Below are 19,783 nucleotides of genomic sequence, written 5' to 3' on the forward strand. Positions count from 1 at the left end.
TGGAAGAGAATATAATTTATTGTCTCACAAATGCATGAAAACCATACCCACCCCTTTGAACAAAACAGAAGACAGAGCATAGGGGTGGAGGAAGCAGAGCCAGAAGATGCATAATGCAGAAAGACCGATCATAATTGTGATCATGAGCAGAGCAAGATGGAAGCAACAGATCATAACTAAACCTGAAAGGGGGAGCCTACAGTAAAAGACAAGATCTCAGAACTAAAGATAGGACAGGAATGGTCACTCATGCACCATTCCTGTAGCAGCATGGAAGTTTTTCACCAAAGTTAGAGGGTATTAATTCTGAAGCTAATAGCCTAGATAGCAGCTGCATGATGGAAAGACCAACACATTTTCTAGAAGACAACCGCACAGCAAAGAACCGTCAGGAAGATAGGATCATTTAATTAGTGTATGCCATAAATCATATCCAAGAAAGGAAACGAACTTGTTTCTGCAGAGCCAGTGTCTTTGGAAAGACTTTCAAGAATATTCTGTAACATCATACTCCTTAAAACTTTCTGAGAGCAGCAAGCTCTGGGCACTCCTTTCAAGCCCAACTATAGATCCAAACATTCAGGACAAGACAGGTAAGTTTCAACAGCTTTCAGTCCTGAAACTTCCAATTGCTTCTTGCTCAAAGATTTTAGCCAAAAGCTACAAAACAAGGGGTATACAGCCAGTCAGGCGATATTCTGAAGAACCTCAGTTGGAGATACACAATCTGCCTCCTCAGATCATTGCTCTTGGGAGTTAGACCAGCAGCAGCAGCCTCAGAATAGTTCCTACTATTCAAGATTACCAGATTGCCAGCCTGAAACAAGTTCAGGAGCTGTGTTAGCTACAAGTTTAGAAGCAGTTTAAGAATACATTGTCTAATATATGTTAATTAATACTTTTTAAAAATGCCACTCAGCATCTAGTATTAAACATGGCAAAGGTAGCAACATTAAAAAAATCTTGGAGCTGTTTAGAGGATAAAGCTCCTACAAAGAGAAAGATGAGGAGGTATCAGTTCAGGAGAATATTTATTAAATGTGTGAACTACATTCTGCAACTTCACAGATTTCAGAGATAGAAGCATTTCTGATGCTTACAAGTAATCACAAGCTTAATGAAATGAGCCTTCAGATCATCTGGTCTGGATAAACAGGTATGATCACACATAGACTGAACATAAAATCTGACCAGGGCATTCCTTCTAGAACTGACTTCCTTCTTAAATTTATTAACTATTTCTTAGCTCATAACATACAATAGAAAAGACGTCATAAAAAGTGTATAACTCAAAGACACACTTAGGTGTGCATCACAGCACTGTAACCTTCCTTTCTTCCAAGTTCTGAGGCAGTTTTTGTTGTGCTGTCAACCTACAAACACATTTTCAAAATGCATCAGTACTTACAGTCTCAAAATCTCACCATGCTGATATGCAAAATAGCTCCCCTCTGTTTCAAAATCTGCTTAGAAAGCACATGTCTTGGCTTTCCATCACGGATTAGATTCAGAAGTCACTGAACTGAGGCCTTGCCTCCCATAACCCACCCCTCTCAGGAAGCATAGCCAACACTTCAGACATTCCCTCTTCACCGACATGAGACCCTTGTCTTCTACCAAACATCTCATGATTTGAGAAGTAGGCAGATGTTACAGGAAAATTCCAGAAAGCTATGTCCTGACTTTAAAGATGCTTCCTCTGCTCTCTTTAACTGGGAGAGGGGTTCATGGCAGACAAAAAAGGAGCTGCAGAAGGTCCACTACCAACAGCTGCTTCTAAAAAAGGAGCCCTGAAGAACTGCTCAGAATAACCTCAGATTTCCTCTGACAAAATCTCCCTGCAGAACTGCTGCAAGACTGGAGGGAGAAGCCAAAGGCGTCACACTTGGAAAGAACTTCCTCCTGAACTTTCCTTAAGGACTTTTCCAACTTGGAGACTTGGACTTTAAATACGAATATAGGATCACAAACAGAGGAGGAATTGCCAAAAAAAAAAAAGATTTTAAAAGATGTGCTTGCCTTTCTGTGATGGTTGAAGAGTAGAAAACCCAACATGTGCTAGCTGAATGGACTAGTGAGGACCCCATGGGAGAGACTACAGTTCAGCCAATGGACTTAACCCCAAATACTTGTCCTGGATGTCCTCTCTCTGTCCTAATGGTTCATGGCAGCAACTGCAAAAATAACTTGAGTATCCTAAGTGTTTATTTGCCGAATTCATTGGATACAAACTTAGAGGAACATTAAGTCATAAATTTCAGTGCACAATAAAAGGGAATAAAATATTGAAGTTCTGCCTTATTATTCAAAGATTTTCCATACCTAAAAGCAGTGTTTGACAGCAAGAAAGCCCAGCCAAGAGGAATAAACACACGTGGCATCTACTTTTTATTCAGTGTAATATGAAATTTGATGCTCCAGCTGCGAGACAAGAAGGTAGGCAGGAATTAAGTAATATTTTTAACTTTAAAAGTAAGAACATCTTAACTCCAGCCACTTGTGAGTCTAGCAGTGAGCATAACCTCCTGAAAGAATAGCTTGTATTTCAACTCAGGCATATAATGCCATAAAAGACACCTAAAAATGGTTGCCGTGCACTTTGTTAGCTGTGGCACATGGGACCCAAACCTTTACAACAGAGTACTGTCTCTGTTGCGAATACCACGGCTATGTAAATTTGTTTAAGCAATCCTAGTGGTATGTACTCCAGTGAGAGCTGAAGTACAGCTCCAAGTTTTCAATGAATTGCTGACAAAATATTTTTTCTACAGTCCAGCCAGAGAGACAACCAAAGTTTAGCTTTGACTTCATAAGAAAAGGGACAGAAATCTTGTTACGCACTTTTACCTGACTATATCTCACGCATGCTCTTCTGTATCAGAAAGTACCCTAGTTCTTCAGTAAGGGGGAATAAAAAGTGCTTTAGTAATGAACCAAGAACTTGTTCCAACAAGGAAGATTATATGCAATGATAAAAATGGACAACAAAGCAAGAGCAGCAATACACCAGAGTTCAAATATATCCTCAAAGCAGCAATGACCGTGTCTTTCACACATCTAATTGCACAAAACTACACCTGATTCAATATTCAAAAATAATTAATAGAAGGCTCTAATGAAAAATATTATATTGAATATTACTGAATATAATATTGAATATTATTATAATTACTAGAATATTATTCTATCATCAGCATAAGGCACATGCAAACCTACACAATTTCAAAAGTTGTCCTTAAGCATTACTACGTGTCAGGACTAACACTGACCCAAGGACAAAGTTCAGGTTTTCACTTCGTGTTGTCCAAAAAACGTTCTTATATTTAAGATAAGAAGATCAGCTGAACACCAGCTTTCATCAGCCAAAGTAAATAACATTACTTCTACCAAAGTAAGAAATCCTGTTTACTGTTCACCTTTTCTGTTCATAGCAAAGTTATGTGTTAGGGAACCACTTCTGGACATGGCCTGCTCTATTTGATCACAGGAACAGAGCAGTATGTTACACTAGTAAATTGAGAGCAGTTAAAAGTTCACAACAGTTTCCCACAGGAAATAGATGCAACATGGCTGGCATCAGTAAAGTTTTCCCCTAAATTTGGAGAACCAGCAGAGAAAACTGCTCGAGTAGGCAGAACACTAGAAAGTCAGCACAACAGCTGGTAGCTTATTTTGTGCTGCTCAGCAAATGGAAAAAGAAAAGTAAGCAACCAACAGACGGTATCATCATTATACTACACGATTGTATCCATCCATCCACATTCACCTCTCAGACTGCCAAGACAAGAAAAAAAACTCTTGATAATTAAAGAAAAATTAAAAAAAAAAAAAAAAAGATATTGCAAGACTGATTGTTCTACTAACTTTGTAGGCTTCTCCAAACCTTTAACTACACAGAAATACACCATGCAGTACAGGCTCACAAAATGCACGTACTGTCTACGATAAAAGCATTACCTTAGTGTAACACACTGACCTATGGCTAACTGGGAGAGAGGAGAAAACAAAACGACAAAAAAAAAACCATAACCAAATTATAACCAAAACAAGACAAAAAAAAACATTTTTAAAAATCACTGTTGCATGAGGAATGGTGCACACTAGCAGATTTCCTTTGAGAATATGAAAAATAAACCTCTTGTACTATCTTTTCTTTTTTTAATCAAAAAGGATGTGAAAATGTTACTTTCTTACCTCCCCCTACACACCAAGTAGACCGAAGATACTACACGTATTCTAATGTATAAATATCACAGATTCTTTCATACGTAAATATGAAGAAAGAACATATTTTGCCATTTAAATTATCCTTGGCTATGACAAATATTGGCTCACAGTAAGAACAACTGAACAAGAGGGAGAAATACACTCTCCAGAATGTGTTTCTTGAGATGGGAGATATAAGAAATAGAGTATTAGAAGAACAAATGAAATGAGGGCCAAGAAACCGGAGGAAAATGGGTACAAGAGCTACAGAGTCACAGAAAAATCAGCCCCTTTCTAGCAAGGAATTCTCTTTTCAAGGTAATGCTGTTGAACACCCATTCAGTGCTTGATACTGCACTGTTGCAATGCACTTTTTGGCTTAGACTTTGCACTTCTGAATGCACTTTAATGGTGTTGACTTGAAAACAGTGCCAGTATTATTGAAAGGTTTCCATTTATAATTCAGTTCAAGACAAGCATATAAAAAGCCAAGAAACTTACACTACAAAGTCATTGTTTTTTCTTTCAGTTGGGAAAAGTGATAATGAGCTTTGAGATTTAACTAGCTAATGTTTAATACTATGAAAGAAAACCAAATATATTGTTTTCTTAATGCCTGAAAGATAATCCGATGCTTTTTTATATATTCTCTGCATGAGGAACTCAGCGTTCTGACAGGAATTAGAGGGCAAACAGTCTGCAACTGCCTTATAGCAGGACTAGGATTATTCTTCTCTACCCATCTCTTTTCCTTCATCATGGTCTTATATCTTGTATAGAAGTTTGCCCCTTTTTAGTTTCAAGACTACTCTGAAGAGAGACCGTTTCTCACCCACATCAAACATCCATAGCGGAGGCAAGACATCTTCATCGTAGCATCAACAGAATGCACTTCAGGCTAGAAATATCAGGGAAATTACTACCTTGGCATTTATTTTGATGCTGCATTTATTCTGCAATTACCTTCAAAATATAAAATTAACACCATGACCACCTCTTCCAGCTCTCTCTGGCTTTCATCTCTCAGTCAAAATACATTTCAGCATATCTTTGATAGATAAAGAAAATGAAGGATAATCAAGATAATTATCTGAAAAGCAACCTTTCACATGTATTTATACTGACAGATGCCAAAACTGAAGGCTCATTTTGTCACTTCTGAAACAGAAGTCTGCTTGCCTGATCCTGAAACTTGGCTTTCTGAAAACTATTTATGTCCTAAGCAAATTGACCTGGTTATGAAAAAAAGACCAGCCACCAACAAATTTTGAAGTAATTCTACAGTACAAAAGAAAACTATTAAATGACAGCTGCTTCTCATTTAATCATCTTAACTCTGTTTGGACACTTTCCAAGTAACTAGTAAAACCCTCAAAAATCTTCCTAATTAAATTTTGAATTTCAACATGACCTTCAAAAGAATGCTACAAAAAAATACGAACTATCCTTTTTATCCTCTTGAAATGCACCATATAAAAATTAACAGAATGCGTACCCTTACTGATGCAGGGCAGAACAGTTCTCAAATGCATAACTGACAACAGTACTTACAAGAATGGCCATTAGGAAAAAATATAAAAGCTCAATGGAGTAAGTCCACTGATGAGGTGCTCTTAACAGTATGAAAATGAAATATGCAATATTCACAAATAAAACATCTTCTCTGTTTTGGTATAAAAATGACTGCATGTTGCACTAAATAACAGATCTGTTAAAAAGAAACAAACAAACAAACAAACCCACTCATGTTTTATGTAGTACTCACAAGCAACAGTCATACAAGTTTTCCTAGCATGACCCAATAACCGAAGTGTCTAAGACTATACTCTGTGTTAACTATTTCGAAAATCTCCACAAACCAGCACACGAGTATAAATTAGTTTGCATTCTAGAACCATTTCAACAGCAATAACAAAAAAAAAACACCCCATGATTTTAAAATTCCTGTCTATACCCTCAACAATATTGTAGTCTTATTTTAGCAACAATCAAAATGGTGAATGAAAGTATCATGAAAGTTATGTCTGTACCAAATTACTAACTTCTAAGTAAATCTTCATTTACTACTTACTAGTGTCACAAGTTTTGACATTTTAATACAGAGATTTACTCTAGAAAAACAACTAATTCAGGGGGGGCGGGGAATAAATCTAAAGATACATACGACCACTCAGACTCCAACTGCTCTTTGTAGACTTTCAGGACATGAAGAGCCACAGTCAAGTTTCCAGGATCCAGTAGTTCTCTCACTTTCTCTGAATTAAGGCAGGTGAACAGGACCATACAACAATAGGCAACAATTTTCTTATCACTGTACGTTAGGCATGTCCTTTAAGAGAAAATAAGGAGTTTAGAGAGTAAGTTACAAATAAACCTGGAAAAACAAACTAGTGGCATTCAGCTTGCCGAGTTGTTTTTCTTTGCTGTTTTTTAGAGAATCATGAGTTTGCTACAGCCTAAGAGGGATAGAAGTTATCTGCAAAGAGAAACATCCAACTTTTAGCTGAAGGTCAAACTTAACAGGCAATTTACAAAACTAACGCTAAATTGGAACTAACTGGAGATCTAGAAATTGGGTGAAACAATAATAATGATCATCTGCTTCTGTTATCATACGGTACTTCTACATCCAGTGTTGACAAGTCGGCTCCAAAAACACACTCAGAATGATTATCAAATTGAATGAAAGTGCCTTTGTTACTAGCTTACTATAAAAAAACGGACCAAACACATCAACGATATTGTCATATGTCTGCACACAATCATTTATGTAATATTTCATCACACATATGTAATCAAACCTCCAAGAAGATATTCTGGTGAGGCTGGGGGCAGGAGGGCAGAATCACTGGAGGATACAAAGATTATGCCACTTCTGTAGATTCCATCTGATCCACAGATACTGACAGGTCTGCATAGCAGCAAAGTGAATAAAGAAAACGGTATGTTCTTGGAAATCACAGAATCACAGAATGGTTAGGATTGGAAAGGACCTTAAGGTGATCTAAATGCAAATCTCTGCCACGGGCAGGGACACCTCACCCTAGACCATGTTGCCCAAGGCTCTGATCAACCTGGCCTTTAACACTTCTTTGGGCAACTTGTTCCAGTGCCCCACTACCCTCACAGTAAAGAACTTTTTCCTTATACCTAACCTGAACTTCCCCTGTTAAAGTTTAAACCCATTACCCCTTGTCCTATTGCTACAGTTCCTGATGAAGAGTCCCTCCCCAGCATCCTTGTAGGCCCCCTTCAGATATTGGTAGGCTGCTATGAGGTCTCCATGCAGTTTCTCTCCTCCAGGCTGAACAGCCCCAACTTTCTCAGCCTGTCTTCACACGGAGGTGCTCCAGCCCCCTTATCCTCCTCGTGGCCTTCCTCTGGACTTGCCCCAACAGCCTCATGTCCTTCTTATGCTGAGGACACCAGATGAGTGTAACTACTTCAAAAGACCTCTTAAACAAAGCTTATGTTTGAAGCTTGTAATTTGAAATAAAGAGTTTTCTTCCCGTTTCTGTTAAATGAAATCAATTTATCGTTAGTTCAGAACAAGCAGGTTTTTATAGGTCCTGAACCCTGCAGTTGACTAACAAAAAAAAACCATCTACAGGATATGGTCTCAACCGTACCATTCTCACCAAAGTTATTTTTCAAAGCTTCATGGTGCTAGTAGAGGCACAACTATTGTGTAGAAAAGATTTGAATATAACCACAGAAATTACATTAGGAAAAAAAAACCCCGCATCCATGCTTACAAGAAGAGATCTGGGAAAGCACACTTCCAAATGCTATTCTGGGAATCTCCATTTCCTGCTGCAATGTTTCCAAGAAACTGGAGGCTACAACGAAGAGCTGAAAAAAACCCAGAATATATATTAACAGGAATTCAAAGAAACACTAATAAATTTCAAATAAATTACAAACTTCAGCATTACAGTTGTATACTACAGAATCCATCTCAATTAAGCTTTGGGTGAAGCACTTCACTGCATTTTCTCAATGCATATTTGCATTTTCTCTTCTAATGCAAATAATTCCACAAAGTATTCTAGAATTATACCCAAAACAAATCCAGGTTTTCCCCCAGACTTATAGGAATATCAAACATGGTTTGATCAAACACCTGGCTACTAGTGATTAGAGGAATTAATTAACTCTGTCAAGGTTTAAGACAGATTGAAATCAATGAAAGCTTGGAGCTACAGTTAGCAGAAACTGAAGCAGACCCATGCTGAACCAGTGGCTGCCACACGGCAGTAGTCATTCTGCTTCTTCCAGATCTGATGTGGCTTTCTTCCTCATATTAAATTAACACAAACAGGCCATCTGTCATCACCTAAACTCTGCAAGAGCAGCTTTGCCTGGTCTTAAGAGAGCTCCCCAGGCACCCTCCCTACGCTGGCCAGAGACAGCTTGAAAATTTTGTTACAGCAGGTACAGCCAGAGCAAGAGAAGCGAATCTGTTCACTCTCTACCTCCATTAAGTTCTGGTTAGCTGGACAAGTTATGTGATATATGATGATGTGCTCAATATGATGATGTGCTCAATACTTTCTGATTTCTATCCCAGAAAAACTCCAGTACTCCAAGTAACTTTAACACTCATTTTAACACTGAATTTAATATGGCAGAATTCTACTATTACTATGAAGGATTTATTCCAGCCTCCTCTCAATACAGACTTAAAATATGGGAAGATGATATTTCATCATATAAATTAATAATCTAGAGCCTGACAAAAGGTGTAAATTCATGAAAAACAAAAGCATGAACCCACAGACCTCACAAAACTTAAACACTTTTTTTTGCCCCTATTGACAGTTCTCAATAGCCTGGCCCTTATTAGTAGGTTGGCAAAGAAACTCAATATCAAATATTAAAACGCAGTTTGACAGACATTACAAAGAGCAGTCTATTACAGATGGAGGTGGCTGATATTGCCAGGGTCTGCAAATATAAAATTAGGACTCTTTGAAAGGTGCTGTGCCAGCTGGCAGCCAGACTTCCTATAGAGGTCTGGGCATATGTCCTCTTGGGAACCAAAAGAAAGCAAGCCTAAAATGAGGTCACTTGGGCTTAGGGAATAATAACTTTTTTCCCATATATATTTTTTAAGCCCAAAGTATGTATATTCTCTCCATAATGCATTTTCAATCACATTCTCCTTTATGCTGTTCTGTCTCCTTGCACATCTGCTCTTTTTTATTATTTTCTGCTTGTCATTATGTTTCTGCTTCTCCCATCCATCTGGTTCCCATCCTGCTGACTCAAGAGTTTTTCTGAAGGACAGCAAGCATGGGCATGCTACTGTTCTAGCAGACATTTTATGGAAAAACTTCCCCGCTAGAAAAAGCTAACAAAGCACTAAATCCTAGGAATAGGGTATTCTTTCTCTTGGTGAACTCCTCACCTGCTTTACTATGAGAAAGATCTCTAGAAGAGACATGAGGCTGGTTAACTATATTCTAATCTTTACCTGAAATTCACTTGACCTTTTCCAGCTATCAGTTACACTTTGGTTATTAGAGCCTAAGTTGTCAAAAAAAATACTACAGACTATGGGGGGGGAGGGAAGTTAAAGATCTTTTAAAAAAAATTGCTACCCTTACTGTTACAAAGATTAAATGCTATGAACTCATTTGCAGTACAATAATAAATATCTACAAATTCTCCATTAATCACACACTGGAGTCTTAATATTTGTGAAAGCAGCTAACACTGCCCTTGTTCAATTGCAATGTCCTGAACAAGCAAGAAGGATCCAGGAAAAGGTCAAGATTCTGTAGATGTACCATGGAAAAAAACCCAGTTACATCTGTAAGTGCTTGGTTTGAACCAGTAATGGTTAACATATTTCTTTCAATTGGAGGACACAAATCAATATATGGGCAGGCATTTAATCTGAAAGACAAAAGATACTCTATCTATTCACAACTAAGCAAAAAAGGATGATGCCTGATAATGCAACATTTCCCCATCCAAGTAATCTCACTTGATGATCTCAGCAATTCAAAAGAAAAATGTGAATCTACAAACACCTGAGGTAATTGAGCTACGCCAGGAATACAAATTACATACAACAGGACCTAGCTCACAATCTGTCCAATCAATTCATGTGCTCTGTCACAATAACAGTGCAACTGTTGCACTGCTTCTGCAGTGTCTGAACATCTTTTCCCTACGAAAAGAAAAAAAGAAATAATTCATATTACAAAAAATATAACTTATTTCAAAGTACTTAGTGTGATGCCAGGTCAATGACATTGGCCAAATATGGTTTGTGTACTGGAGTGTGAATACTTATACTTCAGCTTCTATGACCATGGTAGATCCTTTGAGAAGCCAGGTCTGCTGGGAACTGATGAGATTCACCTGGCCAAGGTGATACAAGAGGGTCTTCACCAACAAGTTACACCGACTTTTACTGTGAAGCCCCACTTGGAGCACTGTGTTCAGCTCTGGGGTCCCCACTACAAGAACATGGACCTGTTAGAATGAGCCCAGAGGAGGGCTACAAAAACGGTCAAAGGGCTGGAGCATCTGTCCTATGAAGATAGGCTAAGAGAGTTGGGGTTGTTCAGCCTGAAAAGAGAAGGCTCCCAAGAGACCGTATTGCGGCCTTTCAACATATAAAGAGGGCTTATAAAAATGATGGATGAAGGCTTTTTACCAGGGCTTGTAGAGACAGGACAAGGGTAAGATAAGACAGTTTTAAACTGAAAGATGGTAGGTTTAGATTGGATATAAGGAAGAAATTTTTTATGATGAGAGTGATGAGACACTGGCGCAGGTTGCCCAGAGAAGCTGTGGCTGCCCCATCCCTGGCAGTGTTCAAGGCCAGGTTGGATGGGCCTTTGAGCAACCTGGCCTAGTGGAAGATATCTGTGACCCAAACCATGCTATAATTCTATGTACCATGTCCAGAAGTCACAGACGAAGAGGGGCAAACGGCATTAAAAGTCATAGCACCACAACTAGAGTAGCTAATCATGTCATGTTCTCCGAATCGTATCACAGTAGCCCCTGCGTTCTTATGCTTAAAAAAAATCAACAACAAAACCAAACAACCACTACCCAAAACCAAACACTTCCCCCCAACATGTACACCTGATAGGCTTGAAGTATACAAATATCCTACATGCCGTGTTTCTCTCCTGTCATTTAACAGATGATTCCAGAAAAAAATGTAATAGCCTAGCACCAAGCTACCAAGTGACAGGGAATATTGATATGAACACTGGAAATCTACACTTTGGTATTTATGCTCTAAAAAAGACAACACCCCTCCCCCCCCCCCCCCAAAAAAAAATCCAACTAGAACTGTTAATTCACAGCAAGGTATGCATGTGTTAAAAAATGCAAATGCTTCAATAAAAGTACTGCATTCCCAACTATGCAAGTCTCTTCTTAGCATTCAATTTCCATGCTTCTATTTTGGTTTTGGTTTAACTCTATTGAACTTGACTGCTGCAACTTGTGATTCACCTATGCTTAGAAATCTGTAAAATACAGGTATCACTTTGCTCCTCTCTAACAATGTAACTGTCCTTACAGCAGAAGCAAGAAAATGTAAAAGCTGATTAAAACAGACTTCACTGCACAGCTGAAACCATACTGGCTGAAACCATTCTGCCATCCACTCAATAAACCATATGCTTTGTGAAAAGGTGAAGGAAAAATAAAGGAAATAAAAGAAAGAAAATAAGACGACGACTATTTAACTTTTTACCTGAAAATGTATGGATCTTTTTGAAGCTAAAAATAAGTGCCAACCACTCTTTCCAGCTGCACTAGCTAGTATTTGGGAAATACTACTCATAATTATAAAAAAAAAAGTCTTTTCCATAGGACTGACTTATTTAACATCTTAAGTCCACTCCCTGGCTGCTCGTGTCTATAAGCACTGACTTTAACAAATAATTCTGTAGCTATCAGCATAGCTAAATCTTAATTTAAAAAATGTTACACTGTGTGTGGTCAACAACGCTATTTTTAACCGGATGGTCAACCACTGTGAAATTACATGTATTAAGATGTAACTTCTGATACACAGATAGACCTTAAGAGCTGAAGAACTTTTTTCCCCCATTGAGATTTCAATGTTTTCTATAAAAGCAGTATGTTCTTTAGCAAATGCAAATACTCAGATTAAATACTGCTTTCACAACCAACCTACAGCGGGTTATGGATAATTTTCTAGGTTCTACAAAAACAAACTCTTTATACCACAGGACAACCTGTACAGGGGGAAACACTGACTCTTCTCCTAAAGAATTCTGGTACCTAAATGTTTGTCTACATGTAAACTGATCTTTTATTGCTGCTCAGTGCCACCCATGCAACAAGTGAGACAGCTGATACTTACAGCCCTGCATGAAGATTCCTTAAATATACTCCACCAGTTCAGTACCTACAAAATCATAGCTCCATTTGTTCCTTTCAATCTCTTTTGATCACACACTATCTGAAGCAAGGTTTAGTGTGCACTTTTCATTGAATAATTAGAAAACAATTAAAGTTAGAAGAGCTTACTGCTGGTAAGCCTCTATCAACAAGATTAACTGCAATTTCTCACCCTAAGATACCCCTCTCCCCCCAGTATTTTTCCTCATTAAATTGCTACACATAACCATTATGTTGTGTAGTGTATTTCGGTTTAGTGTATATTATTTAGATGTTCACATTCATACACATTTATGTCTTACTTACAGAACATGAGGTTTTTTCCTGGGAGATAATCAGACTTATCTGTCAAACTCTTACTACAATTCCTGTAGTGAAGAACAGGAGCCCATGAACTTGCTCACCAATCACTTTGGCCTCAGCTACAGAGGCTTACAACAGTCATAAGAAGAGATTTTCATTCTTTTTATTTGGGGCAGACAGCACAGACGATAGCACAATCCTCTGCCTTTACTAGAGTTACATAGAGATATAAAATAAATCCAACCAAAGCATGTATGAAGCTGTACAGCATCACTTGCCAGACTGCAAACACAAGCCTAGCAAACTTGCATATCTTTTATGCTTTAATGCTTTACCAACTGTTAACTATGCATGAAAGACATAGCTGGTGCCTACCCCCCCCCCTACACTGGGGGCATGCACAATGGTTTACAAGTACTTAGACCAAATCACAGCCTCCCAACAGCATGCACAGCTTGTAAGTCAGCTGTGAGTTTCGCAAATCTGAATTGTAGACTGTGAGCCATTACACAGACCACCTTTGGTTGTTTGTAAACAATTCCAGAATGTTTTGTGATGTATTGCCATCCCTGGAAAAATAAAATCTTCAATTCAGCATAAGGTGTAGACCCCTATTACTATAAAATGCTAGTTTCCACCACTATCATCCGGTCATTGACTTGTTTCCTTGTGGCTGCAAGTTAAAGCAACTTCCAGTCATAAAAAGAGTTATTTGCCTCTTCACCACCATGAATCATACCACAAATACTGATGAAAATGTATTTTCCTTGGATAACAGTCTGTCTAGACTGCTTAAATTGAATGTACAATGCATATACAGGCTCTGTCATTTAAAGTTATTAAAATAGTGCTTAGTACTTTATTTCTGTATATAAAATGAACGTCTAGCTACCGATTATATTTCCGCCTTGATCATACTGCACTTGCTGTAGTGCAGACTAGTAACCCATTTTTACCATCTGTGGAATACCAAGAATGTTGTGTTTAAGAAGTTTCTGTTCCCACTCCTCATCTTCTCCACCTCCACAAGAAAGTAATGCTTCTAATTTATTTTTTTTCCCCTTCAGAAATGCCAACTCTAATATTAACAAAACAGTACATGCACTGACTGGACAACCATTCTGTTCTTGGAAGATAAATGTCTAGGCAAAACACTTTGTTCTTACTAAAAAGGAGAATTTGACTGAAAGGCAAGAAAAATCCCCACCATGCCATCAGAACTGTGGAGTTACAAGTGGATTAGAAGGGAGCTGGAAGAAACCATCAGACCACTCAAATTAGCCTCTGATGCAAATTTAGTTCTGAGATCTCATAATGGTAAATAAAAAAAAAAAAAAGAAACCCACCAAAAAAAAACCCCCCCCAAAAACCCCCACCAACCTTATTTGTGCATTTACTAGGAAAAAAGTCAGTTTTACAGCCCACTGCCCGATATGACATCAGTTTCATACTGATTCCAATTCATACAGCATTAACAATACTTATTAAATACAGTAACAGGGCCAGACTCTTTATCTTCTGGTATTTTAATTGCATCATTTTTAGAAAATAAACATCTTAAGTGTGTTCATTTCTTTAATAAATTATCTATTAAAGTCTAAAGGCATAATAAATGGTACTCCTGTTATATCCCCACAAGTAGCAAAAACATATGCCTGAGATTACTCTCCTATGTGAAGTAAAACACGTCTAAGTGCTTGCAGACTTGGGAACTGCATTTACAAGCTTCCTGCATGCATTAGGATGTAGAAATCTTTCTCCTCAAGCAACCTAGAAGTTGAGCCTAAATCTAACAGAAAATGTCTCTTTAAAGACCTTGCTGTAGCAAAATCAGCAAGTTCGAAGTACTGGGGAGTCTCAACCTGGACTTAAACCATGCCAGGAAACCAAGAAAAATAACAAGAAGGACTGGCCACCCACTATGTGTTATTCGTGGTATCTAACCATATGACACAACTAGTACATAATACCTTGTATAGGTCAAAGAAAAAAAAAGATTAACATGTAAAATACTAACCAAGCTTATGAGCAAATTTCTCCAATTATTTTGATGTGGATGTTGTTTCATTTAAACCAAAATTTCCACCAAAGTGCTTTTATTTTCCCTAGAAAAGCTAAATGATCTTTTTCTGTAAGTCTGTGGAAAGGATATTAGACTTTTCCCCACCCCACTTTGGGCCATTTATAATGTGTACCTGGCTAATGAATGGATGATGGTCCTTTTGCAATAGACAGAAATCCACAAGTGAACTTACATTCAGCATGTTTACTTGCATACCCCCATTAATAAATAGCAATAGTTTTGGGGCATCCAACAGCATCCACATTTTGGGGCACTACCATTTATTTTATTTTTTTATACCCATAAAGGCAGCTTCTCATTGCCTTATTACGGTCACTTGCGTATCACATGCAATGTATGCCCAGAGGGTGGAAGAAAGGAAAAAAAACTTGATGTCTCCTGGTACAAATTTGTAACTTTCCCTTTCCACACTGAAAATATTCCCCAAAATTCTCACTGGAAAGTGAAAGACAGGCACACAGCATTTCTCTTCAAGCCCAAAACTGCTAGCAAAAAAGGATGCTGCAGAATGGAAAAAAATGTCTTGTAGCAGGTGTCCAGAAAGCCACAGTTACAGGCAGTCCTCTCCTTTTCCACCAGAACAATGCTCATTAACTAGAGTCTGCAAGTTGTGTCATGGCAATAATAATCAAAAGACTGAGAGAATACCATGGTGAACTTCTATGTAATTATAACTACTTGGGTTTTTATCCAAACGGATGATAGTTTACCCAAAGAGCAGATGCCTCCCATTATTCTCTTGCCTGGATCTTCCTCCACCTCATTTCCATCCCCCTTCCATCTTCACTTTCCCTGGAGGAAGAAGTAACAGTACTCTCCGGCCTCTGTGGGACATTCTTTGCTAGGGACATTTCCTTTCAGTACACGTGAAAACAGTTAAGCTTCTTCTCCCTACATTATCTTTAGGACACTCTGTCTTCAGGAAGCTCTCTGAATTAAAAGGTTTGTTTGCTTCCCACCTTGATTTTATGATCCTGACATCCCTGCTGAGTAAAACAAAAACCACCTAGTCTTGTAAGAACATAACGTAGAGGATACATTTACTGTAAAGATTATCTCTTCTCCTCCACGACAGCCATTAGAGAGGCTGTGGTGGAGGAGGAGAAGGGAAGAAGCATGCGACCTGCACTATGCCCATCGTTGCCAATAACCACAGGATCTATTAGGGACGGTGTATAACTGGCAAACCCCATTGATGCCTGCCCTTTTCTGGTGAAAGCCTAGCAGCACGCTACAAGATAAAGGCTGGTTCCTCTTCCTGCCTTTGATGCAGAGGGAAGCTAGAAACAGGCACAGAGCAGCTGCTGCAAGGTAAGATGATCAGAAAGATGATGGCCCTGCTCACACCAGAGCTTCCCTGTGCAGCTGCTGATTTAGCACACAATGTCAGAGCAAAGCAAAAACACTGCGGCCCTTCCATTTGAAGGCAGGGAATACATTTTCTATCCAGTATAGAACAGTAATTTCCACCACACGCATACCCCTTTACACCTTCACAGTAAACCACTGGTGACCATCTTACATCTACAGATACTTCTGCAAGTTTGATTCACATATATTTATGTAGATTAGAAACCTGCCTCATTATGAATCTTCATGTTATTTGCTTGTAGGGTAGGGGACAGTAAAGAGCAAGGAAGGAAAGAAGGAAAGGACTTACAGAACACTGTATTTAAAGGTCCGTGGAAATACAGGCATTACTGTTCATTTTAAGCCTCAACCAAAGTAACCAGAAACCATTCAAATTAAATAGACATCAGCAAACTCCCATTTCCTTTGTGCTCCAAGTGGATATCAGTCCACACTACAAAACCACTATGCATGTGTCATAAATCAGCAACATCTTGGCAGGCTGTACTAGAAAGCCTCCAATTTACAGAAGGAAGAACAAAATAAAACAGCTATACATACTGCCTAAATGCAGTACCAGCAACAAGAAAAGGGAAACCTACAAGACAGCCCACTGACCTACTAATTGCTATGACTTAAGGATATTAGCTCAAGTTAGTCTCTTTCCTTGGAGCAAAATGATTTACATTGACTCTGAGACAGTCACCACCTCTGTTTCCCTGTACAGAAATCAAAAACCATTTCCACTAACACTATGGAAAGGGCAGTTTTGATCATCAGTGCAACAAACATCGAACTGTTGGGAAGTACCAACTTTATTGTCACTATTTCAAAGTCTGCTTCCAATGCCATCCATGTCACCAGTATCTGACAGGTGAACCTCATTAGGCAGGATGTGGTCTGTAGTTCAAACTGTATCCCAACAAGCCACTGCAATAATACACTTTTATCCTCACAGTCCACAGTAAACGAAATAATTCAGCTCAGCATAGCTTAAATCAGCCAATGACTGCAGAAGCAACAGGACTAAAGTAGAGAATCAAGACCAAGTAGAGACTCAAGGCAGGAAAAAACCCCACTATCAAGAACCACCGGATTCAAACTTGTTAGGACATTTAGACCAAAGTTAGGAAAAGGTTTTGAAACAAGGGGAGGAGTCTTCCACAGGACTAACAAGGGATAAACACAGCAAGCTGGAGCTTACTATATTTGGACACAAGATCATAAAACTACAGTTGCCTGTGCTATCAAGGGTCTAGTAACGATGATCCAGGCTTTGCTGAAAGCCCCACTCCCTCATCCTTCCCATCCTCCCCTCTCCCTTAAGAAAATATTGCATTTAAATAGTTCCCCTTGTCCTAAAGCTGTCCTTCTTCAATGGATCTGAACTTGCACTCCTCAAAACTCGCTCCACTCCAGATAAAATGAGAAAAAGAAATTAAGGCATGTGTAAATTTCCGTATTAATACCAGAAGTCACAGCCAAGCCGTGCATGTGACACAGATGTATCAGGCTGAAAACAACGGTAACACTGGCATTTACTTAAAATGACAGTTACTGCTGCATCACATAAATATGTTTTACTGTACTAACCCTGCAGGGTACAGTTAGTTATGCCTGTACACACTGCACAAGATTCAAAGTATGGGACTTGCAGTGCACAGACCAAGAGTTGACTACTGCAGACAGAGGCAATGCTACACACACAAGAGTTAAAGAGAATTCAGTGTTTGCTAACTCCAGGTAATTCATCAGTTTGACTCATCTTAGTCCAGGTTGGCTTTTTTCCTTCTGCGGACAGCTGAAAGAGGTATAAAAGTTGGCTCCTTATTTTGCAGTTTCTGAAAAAAAAGGCCAAAGGCCTGGAACAATGACCTGAACCAAGGCCCACCCAAATCAGAGTCTTTCCACAGCCTTTAATGGCTTTTGGACGAAAATATGAGGACCACCAAGAGAACCTTCTCACCCACAGAGGGTGGCAGCAGGTTGACATGCCTAGGAAGGGTGAAGCTTGCATGGCTGTAATCCTTGTGTAGATGTTCTGAAGACAGACAATTCATTAAAAAGCTGTGGCAGTATTCACTAAAACACAGCACAGTCAGAGCACTTGTAAACTTCAAGCTGCAGTATAGGGCAAAGCCAAAATATGTTTGCATCTGGTAACTTACCACTGCCCAGCAGCAAGAATGCCTAAGGCCTGCATGTACCATTAACTAGTAAAGGGGCAACTATCTACTGTTAGAAAACATCGTACTTCCTAGCACAGATGTTTCTGGAAGACGCTCACAGTCACCTTTCAAAAGCACTCAGACTCACTTTCAAATACAAAAAAAGTATAATTAAAAAAAATCAATGAGCTAAACACAAAGGAACCAAATAAAAAACCCAAACAAAAAACCAATCCCTGACCAACCCCAAATGATACAAAGAGAACAAACCAATTACTTAAAACTTTCCTGTTTGGTAAAGTAGTAAAATGCTCTGAGCTATAATAATCAGGGGATAGCAAAACTCAACAAAAACAAAGGATTTTCTTAAGCTATGGAAACATGAAACCAAAATCCCAACACAAGTGCAAATAGCAGTTTACTTCCACCAGATAGTGTAGCACACACTCTGTAAACACTACAAAGACCATGAAAATCCTAATATTATTTTTACAGATTGGAAAAACACAAAGGCCAAAAACAGCACCAATAACTCAAATAAAAAACTCATGTTTACATAAAAGTTTGATGAGTATAATATATTCGTCACACTCCCACAATTATTCCCCGAAAATACTATAAATATTATTTTGACAATGTAATTACAGTTTTTACTTTAACAGTGGCAGCAAAGTACTGGCACGAATCCCCCATACAAAAAGCCTAACAGACAAAGCAAAGATCACACATGGAAACTGGCAACTCTTATGATCAGGGTTGTCCTTTATTTATTTGGCTAAAAAAAGTCTGTTTAAATTAGTGTCTAGTTTATTTAAGCTGTAAAACAGAAGTAGTTTAATTATCCTAGCAGTAAGCTAAAGGAAATCCCAAATACAAAAATAAATGGAAGTGCAGATTTTTAAATTCTCTTTTCTGCCAAGCAACTGAGGCACATTTGGCACCCCATGGACTGTGGGTCCATTCAGGAACCACTCTTTCCCACTTCCTCTCCCTTGAAAGAAAAGCTAATACGAACTTAATTGACAAATGTCACCTATTAACAGTTCAGGATGTTTTGACTCTGTATGACAAGTAAAATGGTTCAAGCTTTATAACCACTTACTCTCTCATTCCACGAAAATCAGCCCATCACATATGACTCGTACAAAAATCTGAAGTGTAATAATTTACAGTATTTGCTCACAAAACCCCCTCAAAACCAAACCAACAACTAAATCCCCAACAAAACAGTACGCACTCTCCTCAAGAGATAAATATAGAGGGCACTGAT

At 38.5% G+C, this 19,783-nt stretch overlaps 1 protein-coding gene across 5 annotated transcripts in view; it reads right to left on the reverse strand.

Moving 5' to 3' along the window:
• The window catches only part of ATXN10 (ataxin 10), a 103,915-nt gene that overhangs the window by 65,845 nt on the left and 18,287 nt on the right, over positions 1–19,783 (reverse strand). For all 5 annotated transcript variants that reach the window (XR_003990465.1, XM_030478728.1, XM_030478727.1 and 2 more), the window contains exons 4-5: positions 7,962–8,058; positions 6,371–6,535 (exon numbers count right to left, since the gene is read on the reverse strand). Coding sequence is in view for 4 of the 5 variants with exons in the window: in XM_030478728.1 (XP_030334588.1) it covers positions 6,371–6,535; positions 7,962–8,058 (262 nt within the window). In the remaining variant the exon portion in view is untranslated. The remainder of the gene's footprint in view (positions 1–6,370; positions 6,536–7,961; positions 8,059–19,783) is intronic.

This window comes from Strigops habroptila, chromosome 3, assembly GCF_004027225.2.
Source record: "Strigops habroptila isolate Jane chromosome 3, bStrHab1.2.pri, whole genome shotgun sequence".
Taxonomy (NCBI): Eukaryota; Metazoa; Chordata; class Aves; order Psittaciformes; family Psittacidae; genus Strigops; species Strigops habroptila.